Below are 12,701 nucleotides of genomic sequence, written 5' to 3' on the forward strand. Positions count from 1 at the left end.
ATGGGCTCACACACACTGTACAGCTGCACACTCACGTGTCCTAGCGTGCGGTTGCACATCAGCCCTCTCTTCATCTTCGTCTCCTGTGTGCTCCCTGAAAAACAACAGCTCAGGGCTGAGTGGACAGCTCAGAGCGAGCAGCGCTGCCCTCCTTCCCTGCTTGCCCTGCCATGCTGGCATTGAGGTCCCTGCTCTGACAGGTTGATCTCCCACCCCAGACAATGCCAACCGGGTGCTGCTTGCCCTCTTTGTGGCCGAGATGCTGCTGAAGATGTATGCACTGGGACTGCGCCAGTACTTCATGTCACTCTTCAACCGGTTCGACTGCTTCGTGGTGTGTTCCGGGATTTTGGAGACCATCCTTGTGGAGCTGGGCACCTTGTCTCCCCTGGGCATCTCTGTGCTGCGCTGCATCCGGCTCCTCCGCATCTTCAAGATCACCAGGTTAGGGAGGGAGCTCTGTGGGTACTTGGCAGCTCACAGTCCCCAGGCATCACTCACAGTCCCCTCCCCGCACTGGTCTTGTCCCCGAGAAAGGCTGCAGCATGAGCAGAGTTGGTAGCTCCTGGGTAGAGAAACGAGGCCAAATTGGGGATTTCTGTCTCCAGGACAGAGGTCTGTCTGGGAGTGGCAGGAGGACAGAGCTGCTTGAGTTGGTTCTGGGGTGTTGTAAGTGGGGGTGCTGTGGGCCAGAATTCCTGGCTCATCTTTCTGGTCCGGTCTTGTCCCCGAGAAAGGCTGCAGCATGAGCAGAGTTGGTAGCTCCTGGGTAGAGAAACGAGGCCAAATTGGGGATTTCTGTCTCCAGGACAGAGGTCTGTCTGGGAGTGGCAGGAGGACAGAGCTGCTTGAGTTGGTTCTGGGGTGTTGTAAGTGGGGGTGCTGTGGGCCAGAATTCCTGGCTCATCTTTCTGGTCCCTTCACCCACCTTCCCCATCCTGTCTCCCAGTACCCTGTGCGGAAGCATGCCTTGCCTTGTCACACTATGCCTGCAGCTTCATTTCTCCCTCCTGGGGCCCAGTTAGAGCAGTCCCAGTGCCCAGTGCCAACCCAAGGAGGGTTCCTACTTGCTGGACTGCTGGCACATCACCTTTGGAACAAGTGGTCTGTACCCTGTGCCTGCTCAGTCCTGCCCACAGCCTTCCCCACTTCTTCACCTGCCACATGCTCCTGTGTCTCTTCTTCCCCAGGTACTGGACATCACTGAGCAACCTGGTGGCCTCTCTGCTCAACTCAGTCCGCTCCATTGCCTCTTTGCTACTCCTCCTTTTCCTCTTCATCATCGTCTTTGCCCTGCTGGGCATGCAGCTCTTTGGGGGTAAATTTGATTTCGAGGACATGGAAGTGCGGCGCAGCACATTTGACAACTTCCCCCAGGCCCTCATCAGTGTCTTCCAGGTTTGGGGCTGTGGGAAGGGCAGCAAGGTGGTGGGGGGAAGAGGGTTGGAAGTCTCACCTGCACCATGGCTCTTCAGGCAGGAGTTGGGGCTCAGGGGGATGTGTGTTTGTAGGAGGTGATGTGACTTTGGGGCAGGAGCAGGGAAATGGGACTGGGCTCACAATTGGTAATGCGGGTTCAGGGATGAGCAGGGAGAAGTGTTTGGCTGTGGGGCTGGAGGGGCTGTGAGGGTTTGGGGCTGAGCCAGGAGTGCAGGATTAGGCTGTGGGGTTTTGCTGTGCTCTGCTGTGGAGGCTCTTGAGTCTCTTATTACTATTCTGCTCCTAGATCCTGACCGGAGAAGACTGGAACTCAATCATGTACGATGGGATCATGGCCTTCGGGGGCCCATCCTTTCCTGGCATGCTGGTCTGCATTTACTTCATCATCCTTTTCGTTTGTGGGAACTGTATCCTCTGCCTGCAAAGCCAGGCCCAGGCTCCCTGCACTCAGCCCCATAGCATCATCTGCACAGGACTGGGGAGGGAGGAAGAGGGTCTTCCACCAGCATTTCAATGCTTGTCTTAAGCTTTTCAGTTCTGAACAGCAGTGGAACAAACCACAGGCTTCAAGGCTTGCACTGGTGGGGTCTGGGGGCTGGAGGAAAGCACACCACAGAGCAGGTCTGGAAACAGAGAGAAGGCAGAGAGAAGGCAGCCAGCCACATGGACAGGTGCAGGTTAGGGATCACCAGCCAGGGTTATCTCAAGGGTTCAGCTCCGGGAAGGTTTTTCAGCGTACCCTGGAGACCACAGACAGCTCAGGCCAAATCCTCCAGACAGGAACCAAGTCCATGTCCTTAGCACTGTTCCTTCAGATATCCTCCTCAATGTCTTTCTGGCCATCGCGGTCGATAATCTGGCTGAGGCTGAGAGCCTGACCTTAGCCCAGAAGGCCAAAGCAGAGGAACGCAAGCGGCGGAAGATGTCCCGGTGAGTGCTGCCATCCCTGGCCGTGGGAGCTCCCAAAGCAGGTGCTTTGGTGTGTGGGACAGAATGGCATTGCCCATGGCCCCTGCCCGGGGTTCAGTTCCTGTTCTCCCTTCCTCTCTGTTCAGAGGTTACCCAGAGAAGACTGAAGAGGAGAAGCAGGTTCTGACAAAGAAGCTGGAGCAGAAAGCCAAGGGAGAAGGAATTCCCACAACAGCTAAGGTCAGTACTGGTGGGGCTGGGCCTTGGAGAGCTCCTGGGGAGGGACCAGGCTCCTCCTCCCACCAATAAGGATGAACAAAGGCTTGGAGCCAGCCTGGTTCTGGACTCTGGGCCAGAACTGCTCCTCACCTTAGCATCCACTGGTGATGGGGGCTCTCGGTGATGGGGGCTCTCTGGGCCCCCATGTTGCCTGATTCAGCAGCTCCATTGGTGAGAATCCTTTTCCTCCAATTAATTTCCTTGGCCACAGCCAAGTGAGTGGCTGAGATGGGCTGGTGCTCACCAGTGTGGAGGAGAGCAGAGCAAGTCAGCAGCATCCCAAATCTCCTATGCCCACACCAGCACACTCTATATGCAAACCCCTCTGTTCAGCTGTGCTGACTGTGTGCTGAGCTGCCTCGGAGAAGCTTCTGGCCAACAAGTAGTTCCCAATCCACTTTCCAGAGATGCCCCATGGAAACTCACCCAGAAGCTGCTCCATATCTTATTCCACCCACGATATATTTGCATGGCTCCAAGCTCTTGCCCAGCACACATTCCCATGTCCCATCCTCTTGGTATTGCTCTTTGCTCTGATTGCAGCATCCGTGAGGTATTTCCTCTCATTTGGCTCCAGCCTGGGCCAGCACTCCATGTGCTTGGTGCTGCATAGGCCAAATGCAAAGATGCTGCTTATCCCACGTGGCTTCCAAAATAAAGGGGGTCTGGCCAACATATGACATTTGGCAGCAGTGCTGGCATATGTAGCTGCATCTCCTCCTCTCTGTCTCCTTCTTGTTTCAGTTAAAAGTGGATGAATTTGAATCCAATGTCAATGAGATCAAAGACCCCTACCCTTCTGCAGACTTCCCAGGTAAGACTTGTCCCCGACAGGACAGCAGAAAAGCTGGGGAGGCACTCTAGAGGGATGGTGTGTGAGGAGTGAAGGATGTGGTGACTCTCTGCCAGCTTCAGGGTACTGTGGTCCTTCTGGCACAGATGCCAAATCAGGATCACAGGATCGGAGGATTGTCCATAAGGTCATATCTCCTCTCTCTCTCTGGGTGATTCTTCTCCCTCCTCATGGCCACCCTGCAGGTGATGATGAGGAAGATGAGCCTGAAATCCCTCTGAGTCCTCGGCCGCGTCCCCTCGCAGAGCTACAACTGAAAGAGAAGGCCGTGCCAATGCCTGAAGCCAGTTCCTTCTTCATCTTCAGCCCAACCAACAAGTAGGCACTGCCCCTTCTTCCTGCCTCGTGGAGCCAGGCCTGGCCTAGGTACCCCTGGCACTGACTCTTCCCACTGGGGTCCTGTTTGTACCTGACAGCCTGCTCTGAAGTGAACCAGCTCATGGGAAAAGACCTTCTGTGCAGAAGACTGGCACAGACATCCAACCATGCCTAGGGCCTTCATATCCTCAGGGTTTAGCCATAACCCTCCACCAGACTGCCATGGCCCTCATCACATCTAATGTCCCTTAGGCCCCTTGCAGCATCTCATGACATTTCTGTCTCTGACAGGTTTCGGGTGCTGTGCCACAGAACTGTCAATGCCACCTGGTTCACTAACTTCATCCTGCTCTTCATCCTGCTCAGCAGCATCTCACTGGCAGCTGAGGATCCCATCCGGGCTGAGTCCTTCCGCAACAAGGTGCCTGTGGAGATGTGGAGGGTTGGTATGGGTGGGGAAGACCTCATGGAGATACCCAACTCCCCAATAAGGAGGGATTTGCTTGCCAGATGCCATGCCTAAGCAGGTGGCTGTGATTCTGACCCTACCTCTGGGAGGGCTGTGCACTCTCTGGGAGGAGAGGCTGGGTGTGTTTTTCATTCAGGATGCAGCTGGGACAAGTTTTTACTGCTCCATGTCTCAGTTTACTTCTGGGGGAAGAGATCCACTTGGTATGGTGTGTGAGATTACCCTTAGTTTGAGACTTTGATGATTTACTGGGGATAGGGACGTCCTGTGAGGTGGTAAACTGGACCTCTGGTGTGTGCAGTGCCCAGGAATGCTGCTGCCATGCAACAGTGGGAGCCATGGCTCCAGACTTTGCAAGGCACAAATGGGTCTGACAGGGACTCAGGGGTCTCACATGAGACAGCTTCCCAGGGCTCTCAGACCTTTTGGGGATGAGATGGTTTCAGGTGAATCAGGTCATACCTAACTCACCTGGAAATGGAGAGCTGCAGGTTGGGTCATGCACTGGGGAAAATGAGCAAAGCTAGGGGAAGTTCAGAAGTCTTCTTGGCAGTGGGTTTGCAGACTCTGTTGAGCTATATGGGCTCCTCAGTCCTCAGAGTGGAGACAAAAACCACAATTCCAGGATGTTTGAATACACTGGAGCATTTCCCGTGTCACCCAAATCTCATCCAATTCTGATGCTTCTGTCCCCAGATTCTTGGATACTTTGACATTGGTTTCACTTCTGTCTTCACAGTTGAAATTGTCTTGAAGGTGAGTCTCTCACACGATGGTCCTGCCTTGGGCACGGCCCAGCACTTGGGTCTGGATTGTTTTGGCTATGGCCACTCATGCTCTTTGGGCCCAAGCTGAAGGTCCTGTCAAGGGGAGGCTGCCAGCTGATCCTCATGCCCCCAGAGTTCATCCATGCAGTCTGGGTGGCGCGTGACCTGTCCCAGAGGCCACGTGTCCCATCCAGGGAGGTCAGACAGCCAAGTCAGCTGTGCTGTGACACAGGGATGCATCAACCATGGCACCAGTGTTTTCATTCTGACATGCCCTTAAGAAGAAACTTTGAGAAAGAGAAAGCAGTGGGAATATGTGGAGAGAAACAGCAATCCAAGCCACTGCTGCACATTGTTCCCACTCCAAATGTCTTTACTCTTCTTCTTTTTAGTTTGCTGACTGACTCTGAGAGTTTTGTCTCCAGCCTGTGCAGCACAGGGATTTCTGGCTGAAGTCAGCTTCCTGCCTGGCTGCAGAATAGGGCAGGGTCCCCAGGCCATAGAGCTGTGAGGAGCCCCTTGTACCTTGTCCACCCTAGGGCCCTGCCCAGCCTCTCCCCTAACTCGTTCTGCTCCCCAGATGACAACCTATGGTGCTTTCCTGCACAAAGGCTCCTTCTGCAGAAACTCCTTCAATATCCTTGACTTACTGGTGGTCGCTGTCTCCCTCATCTCCATGGGATTTGAGTAAGCACCTCCACGCGCGGTGGGGTGAGCACGGGTCTGTTCAGGCCAGCTGTGGGTGGTGTGTGGAGAAGGAGCAACCAGCCCAAGGGCTGCCCCTGTGTAGGGGGCATCATGCTTAAGGGGACAGGGCCTGGAGAACTGGGAGGCAGGCAGGCAAACTCCTTGAGTCTCAAAGGTGAAGGGTGGGGAAGGAATTCTGTTTGGAGCCACTATCTCCAGCTGCCAGTGTCCCTTGGCCTTATGTAGGGTGATGACCTAGTGGTGTTCACATGTCTCTGCTGTCCCTTGCCACTCACCCCCAGCCCCAGCCTGACCTCCATGGCTACTTAGTGGGGCTGTACTAGCCTGGCCCAGGCAGGGAAATTGTACTGTTTCAACTCCACCTTCCTCCCCAGGTCCAGTACCATCTCTGTGGTGAAGATCCTCCGGGTGCTGAGGGTGCTGAGGCCTCTGCGAGCCATTAACAGGGCAAAGGGGCTGAAGGTAAGCAGGAGGCTGGGACTGGGGGACCTTGGTCTGTGGCAGTTCTCCCAGGAGGTTACGTGGCATTGTGCTCTGTGGGGTTTGTGGGGCCAGGAACCCAATTCCCACTCCCCATCTGTGGAAGGGACTTCCCTATCCCTTCAGCTCTCGGCGGGCTCCTGCTCTTTCCAGGGCTCATCCCTGAAGTGGGAGGGTGTGGGACATGGAACAGGGGCTTGCCCCAAACATGCTCACATGTGAGCTGTCCTCCACCTCTGCAGCACGTGGTCCAGTGTGTGTTTGTGGCCATCAAGACTATCGGTAACATCGTGGTTGTCACGACGTTGCTACAGTTCATGTTTGCCTGTATTGGGGTTCAGCTCTTCAAGGTAAGTGGTGTCTCAGGTGGGCAGGAGAGATGTTCTGCTCAAGCACATCCTGGACAGGCTCATCACCTTGTCACCACCTCGGGGATGGTGTCTGCCAGTGTTGGGGTCAGCACAGGCTGTGCTCTCTGTGCTCTGTGGGAGGATCCACCTGCACCAGCCCCACTGGTAGAAGAGCTTGCAGTGGGGGGAGGGCAGGAAGCAGCCAGGGTACTACCAGGTCCAGACAGCACCTGTAAAGGGCCCAGCTGCCTCACTTCACTTAGACCCTCAGTTCCCCCTTTCTAAGGCAACAAGTGCTTCTGACTGATTTCCTCTCTGCTTTGGATGCAAAGGGTTTCCTTTTTCACAGGACCACTCTCTGGACCTTGGCTGCTCTAAGGCAGAGCTGGCCCTGGCTGAGTTCAGCCTTTTTCTAATGACTGAGCTTAAATTCCCAGCCAAATTTAAGGGAGACATTTCAGGACTCCCTGCAGTCTGAACAGATCTATCAGCATACCTTAACTTTTAGTTAATTCTCTGGTTACTGCTTTCTTTCCTACTTTCCATATAGATGCCTCCCAGATAGGATGAGGTAGATGGGCCTCAGCTCAGGACCATGGAAGGTTTGCTCCCATCACTAGGCAGTGCCTGGGATTGACCCCAGGTCTGCCATGGCTCCTGAAATGCCCTGGGAACTGAGCTGTGTTGGCAGGCAGTGTGGGGAGGCCAGTGGTGGTGGGAGGCCAGGGCTGAAGTCTGCATGGGGGTGGTGGGGGAGGGACTGACTGTGGTCTGGGGCAAAATCAAAACTCCCCAGGGCTTCTGAAGTCACAACACAGCCATTTCTGATCTCTGTTAAATGCAGGGCAAGTTCTATAGGTGCACAGACCCATCCAAGCTGACAGAGAAGGAGTGCAGGTAAGAGCTCTCTTCAGCTCCCAGCTGGGGAGCAGCAGGGGATGGGCTGGGGTCTGCTTGTGTTCCTGCATGGGGATATTGCATCCAGAAAGTGGAGCTGAGGTCTCATGCTGTTCTTCCTCACCTTGGGATAATCAGGAGCACACACAGGGCTGTCCTTCCCTCCCGGGGACCAAGGAGGCCCTGACCAGTGCCACAGTGTATGGGCTGAGGGGGGGCCCTGCCAGTGATCATCACATCCCTTCTGCTGCAGGGGTCAGTTTATCAACTATGTGGACGCAGACCCCACGCAGATTGAGGTCCAGAAGCGTATCTGGCTGCACAGCAACTTCCACTTCAACGATGTCTTCTCAGCCATGATGTCACTTTTCACGGTCTCCACCTTCGAGGGCTGGCCAGAGTGAGTTGGTGCCATGGGATGGTCTGTGCTGGGAGCAGAGCGCTGCCACAGTCTGCCCTGCAAGAAGAGGTGCCCAGGCTAAGGAGCAGGGCCAGCCATCCTGTCAGTGGAGCTGGCAAAGTCACTCCAGCAGCCCTGTCCCACTGTTGTGTTCGGGATGTCCCCAGAGCTCTCTCTAACCTTCAAGAGGAGACATAGCCTTTCCCATCTAATCAGGAGCTCTGTTGCCTCGCTTTCCCTCCCATAGGCTGCTGTACATGGCTATTGACACCAATGCTGAGGATGCAGGCCCAATCTACAACTACCGGGTGGAGATTGCAATGTTCTTCATCATCTACATTATCCTCATTGCCTTCTTCATGATGAACATCTTTGTGGGCTTTGTCATTGTCACCTTCCAGGAGCAGGGGGAGAACGAGTACAAGAACTGTGAGCTGGACAAGAACCAGGTAATGGGACTGCTGGGACAGGACAAGGAGGACCGGCCCTGGATCTGGCACTGCTGGGGCTGGCTGATTAGGATATGCCTCTCTTTGTGGTGGCACTGCTGGCACAGATGAGTTGAACCTGCCACATGTCTGTTTGCTGCTGGAGCAGGGCCAGCTGGACCCTTGCCTGGCACAACACAAGCCTTCCAAGGGAAGGGCAGAGGGGACCAGAACCAGCAAGTGGGCTTCATGGGACAGGTGGGGTGCCCAGCCTGAGCTGGAGCAGAGGGTTTTGCCCAGTTCTGGGCTCCCCAGTACAAAACCAACATAGATGTATTGGAGTGAGTGCAGCAAAGAGCCACTGAGATGACTGACGGTCTAGAGCATCTGTCATATGAGGAGAGGGTGAGACCTGAGTCTGATGTTGAGAAGAGAAGGCTTATAGGGATCTTACCTGTGGGTATAAATATTTAATGGGAAGGTGTAGAGGAGGTGGAGCCAGGCTCTTTTCAGTTGTGCCCAGTGACAGGATGAAAGATGATGGGCACAAACTGAAGAAACCAAGACATTCCATCTAGATGTTGGCAAAATTCCCTCTTTTATGGTGAAGGTGGTCAAGCACTGTAACAGGTTGCCCAGAGAGGCTGTGAAGTCTCCATCTTTGGAGGTATTCAAAAGGCAGCTGTCCTGGGCACCATGCTCCAGCTGGCCCTGCTTCAGGCAGGGAGCTGTGACTAGACCATCTCCAGAGGCACCTTCCACTGCCACCCTTCTGTGATGCTGTCGTGCTGTCATTCTGGCTGGGGACAGCAAAGCTGAAAGCAGCAGAGGCATTGGCAGAGATTGTGGGACATGCTGGGGAGGACATTGGACAGGGGTGACTGCCAGCCCAGGAGTGCTGGCATGCTCCTGCACTGAGGCAGCATGGGCAGCTGGAGCTGGGGGTGCTGGAGTGATGTGAGCCACATGGGAATGCAGCAGAGATAGCCCCAGGCTACTGGGGAGGGACAGGCCTGGGCAGCCATCTCAGTGTCCCCTTCTCCACTGGTTCATGTGATGTCTTTAGGCTGCCTTTGGCCAGTCCTTGAGAGACCCTGGGGAAGTGCCAGGATGACTAGGCAGGCTTGGGGCTGGAGGGGTCAGGCTGAGGGCAGCATGGCCATCTGTGGAAGCAAGAGGTGACTTTGGAAACTCATGCCACATGGGTGCCCTGGGGTGTATTAGCAGGAAGCACAGCAGATACATGACCCATTGCTGTCCCTGGCCCGTGTGGCTGGGCTGAGGGAGGAGGGGGGATCCAGCTTGGATGTGTGGTGTTGCTGGTGGTGCTGAGTCTGTGCCTGTGCCTTGGACACTGCCTCATGCTCCGTGGTGGGGTCACACCTGCTCTCCCTCCTTTCCCCAGCGCCAGTGTGTGCAGTATGCGCTGAAAGCTCGCCCCCTGCGCCGCTACATCCCCAAGAACCCCTACCAGTACCAGATCTGGTACGTGGTGACCTCCTCTTACTTTGAGTACCTCATGGTCTTCCTGATCCTGCGGAACCCCATCTGCCTGGGCATGCAGGTAAGGGGCACATTTCTCACCATGGTGGGGGGTGGAGGGGGGTCTGCAGCAGCACATGGGCTGGCTCAACCCTACAACATCCAAGAGAGCTTCTGGGGAGGAGGTATTTGCTCATGGTGGGATAGGAGCAAAGTGGGACTGATGGGATGTGGAGAGACCAGAGAAGGGGCTGCAGGGGGGAAGTTTCCTTTTTGCTGAGCCATAGATCTGTGGGACGGGGGTCTGCATGCAGCCCACACATCTGAGTTCACAGTGGAGACTGAACCTGCTGTCAGACAACTTGACTCCTGCCTTCCCCTCAGCATTACAACCAGTCTCCAGAAATGAACCATGTCTCTGACATCCTCAACGTGGCCTTCACCATCCTCTTCACCCTGGAGATGGTCCTCAAGCTCATGGCCTTTAAAGCCAAGGTGAGAGGAGGGCATGGTCAACATAGAGAACAGGAGGGGTCTGGGGCCAGGCCAGGGGGTCCAATTACCCTGCATTTGGCATCTCTTGAGTACAAACTCCCCCACCCCTTCAGCTCCAGACAACTTCTCCTTGTGAGATCCTTGGGGGCACCCATGCACGGGACCTGGGAGTTTCTGGAAGGACTACTGCTTGTCAGGGCTACCCTTGCTAGCCAAATGCGATCCAGTCCAACTGGTCACCGTTCCCATCTTCAGGGTCATGTCACTGGTGGGGTTACAGCTCTAGCCACCCCGATTCACCCTCCTCATTTCACTCAATTGCAAGACAGGACCAAACAACCACGCAGAGGGTTCAAGGTCTGACCACCTTCTGAGAGTCACAGAGGATCCTTCTGGTAGACCTTCCTTTGGGCTCCAGCATCTATCTCCTCTTTGACTTAAAACCTTGGATGTTCACTTGTCTTCTCTGGCTCTTCCCCAACAGGGCTACTTTGGAGACCCCTGGAATGTCTTTGACTTCCTCATAGTGATTGGCAGCATCATTGACGTCATCCTCAGTGAGATAGACGTAAGTTTCAGGGGGCTTGGGCACACAGGTGTCCCCACCTGGGGTTGTGCTGCAGCACCTGCCCCAGGGTGAGGCAGGAGTGCTGGGATGGTGTCTAGCTCTGCAGAGTGCTTGGTGTCCTCTCCTCTCTCCCTGCTCTGCTTGGTTCTGAGGAGGGACAAGCTAGGATCAGCCCATGGCACGAGTGCTTGGAGAGCGCAGCCATGGCCTTTTGAGCCTTAAAGCACTGTTCAAATATTCCCAGCTGGCCAACATGTCACATTGCCCCCTCCCCTCTGGTCCTCTGAATCTGTAGACACTGGGATCCTATGGAAAGCAGCCACCTAGGACTCTGCCCCACTCATCCTCTGCGTACGTGGGCAGACAGTCACACATGCATCCAAACTCAGATCAGTGCAGGTGGGAGGACAGGGGCTCCCACAGCTCCACACTGCTGGCCCACAAGGAAGATCAGACACGTCAGATTTCAAGGCATTCGCTTTGCGTGTGTCCCTTTACAGACTGGCCTGTACACATACACACACCGATGGTGTATGTGTGCCTGTGCATACTCTAGACATCACTGCAGGAGCTCTGCACCATAAAACCTGTGGGGCCAGTGCCTCAGGCAGTGCCTGTGTGGTAAGGGCTCTGCTGGGAGCATTTTCATTGCAGTGCTGGGGAGTTAGCATGCCCCTGCCTTCCATAGCACTGGGACATCCACACCTGTGTCTGGCTCTGAAAATGCCCCCTGCCCCGGGAGGTGTGTGCTGCTTTGAGCAAACCTGATGGTAACTCCAGAAGTAGCTGTGGGATGGGTAGATGATAGATTAACCCTCTCCAGTGACTTGGCATGTGTCTTCTCATAGGAGCAGGGCTTGCCAGCTCAGGTGTGCTAAAGGGTTGTGTATGGCAGAGCTGCTGCCCCTGCCACCCCTTCACGGGGTCACCTTCAGATGTTCTCTGTGCAGGGAGGAGAGGGTGTTCAAGGGCCCTTGGGGGCAATCACCTTCTTCTCTGGAGGGTGGTCCAGGGCTCTCAGAGCTGGCATGAGCAAAACCATCCACCTTCCTCTCCTGTGACAGCCCCATGCTCCTCTCTGTGCAGCCCTGCATGTGGGTACACCCATCCTCTAGACTCTGGGCTTCTCAGCCTTGATGAGCTCCCAGATTTCATGCCACTGCCAGCAGCTTTCATCTGTCACCAGCTCCTCTAGGTCCCCATTCTCATCCCCCAGCTCTCTGCACCTGTGACTTGGTTTTCCCATTGCCTGCCAGGCTCAACAGGTGCTCAAGGCCCTGCACTGGGCAGAAATTTTTGGTCCCTGTGGAGTAAGAGATCACTTGGCACAGATGTCAGAATCCTGCTATGCTTGGCCATGAGTCTGTGGGAATGCCCAGGTGACAGGTCACAGGCACCTGGAGGAGTCCAGTGCCCTGACTGGGCTGGCAGGGACTGCCACTGGTGCTGTGCTTTGTGTGCCACAATGCTGCTGGCAGTGGCAGGGCTGTCAGAAGGCCAGGCAAGATTTTGGGAATGGTCCTATATGGCCTGAGCTTCCTGGGTCCTCTCCTCCAGGTCTGTGTGCAGGGGCACTAAGAGCACTGGTTTCCTTCCCCAGTCCCCCAAGCTCCCTGGGAACTTCTGTCGCAGGCAGCTCTGCTCTGGCAGTGAGCATCTATGGTCACTCAGGGCTGTGCCACCTTTCCTTCATGTGCTCTCTTCTCCATCCAGCCCACATCTCTCCCGGCATCAATCAAGTGTTTCCCAGCCATCTGGTGATGTGCAGCAGGTTTGGGATTAGGATTAGCAGGTGCAGGGGTGGGGCAGGAGGAGGGGGAAGAACCTCATCTACCCTTCCGGTAAGTCTTCTCCCTGC

The 12,701-nt window shown here is 55.2% G+C and overlaps 1 protein-coding gene across 1 annotated transcript in view; it reads left to right on the forward strand.

Moving 5' to 3' along the window:
- Positions 1-218: 218 nt before the first annotated feature.
- The window catches only part of CACNA1S (calcium channel, voltage-dependent, L type, alpha 1S subunit), a gene marked incomplete at its 5' end in the record, with an annotated part of 26,074 nt that continues 13,591 nt past the window's right edge, over positions 219-12,701 (forward strand). Inside the window, 18 exons of the mRNA XM_009069356.1 lie at positions 219-444; positions 1,191-1,398; positions 1,727-1,847; positions 2,256-2,370; positions 2,496-2,589; positions 3,373-3,442; positions 3,667-3,799; positions 4,091-4,220; positions 4,965-5,024; positions 5,616-5,722; positions 6,118-6,205; positions 6,466-6,573; positions 7,418-7,470; positions 7,724-7,870; positions 8,118-8,319; positions 9,704-9,862; positions 10,165-10,275; positions 10,760-10,843. Coding sequence (XP_009067604.1) covers positions 219-444; positions 1,191-1,398; positions 1,727-1,847; positions 2,256-2,370; positions 2,496-2,589; positions 3,373-3,442; positions 3,667-3,799; positions 4,091-4,220; positions 4,965-5,024; positions 5,616-5,722; positions 6,118-6,205; positions 6,466-6,573; positions 7,418-7,470; positions 7,724-7,870; positions 8,118-8,319; positions 9,704-9,862; positions 10,165-10,275; positions 10,760-10,843 — 2,216 coding nt within the window. The remainder of the gene's footprint in view (positions 445-1,190; positions 1,399-1,726; positions 1,848-2,255; positions 2,371-2,495; positions 2,590-3,372; positions 3,443-3,666; positions 3,800-4,090; positions 4,221-4,964; positions 5,025-5,615; positions 5,723-6,117; positions 6,206-6,465; positions 6,574-7,417; positions 7,471-7,723; positions 7,871-8,117; positions 8,320-9,703; positions 9,863-10,164; positions 10,276-10,759; positions 10,844-12,701) is intronic.

This window comes from Acanthisitta chloris, unplaced genomic scaffold, assembly GCF_000695815.1.
Source record: "Acanthisitta chloris isolate BGI_N310 unplaced genomic scaffold, ASM69581v1 scaffold32682, whole genome shotgun sequence".
Lineage (NCBI taxonomy): Eukaryota > Metazoa > Chordata > Aves > Passeriformes > Acanthisittidae > Acanthisitta > Acanthisitta chloris.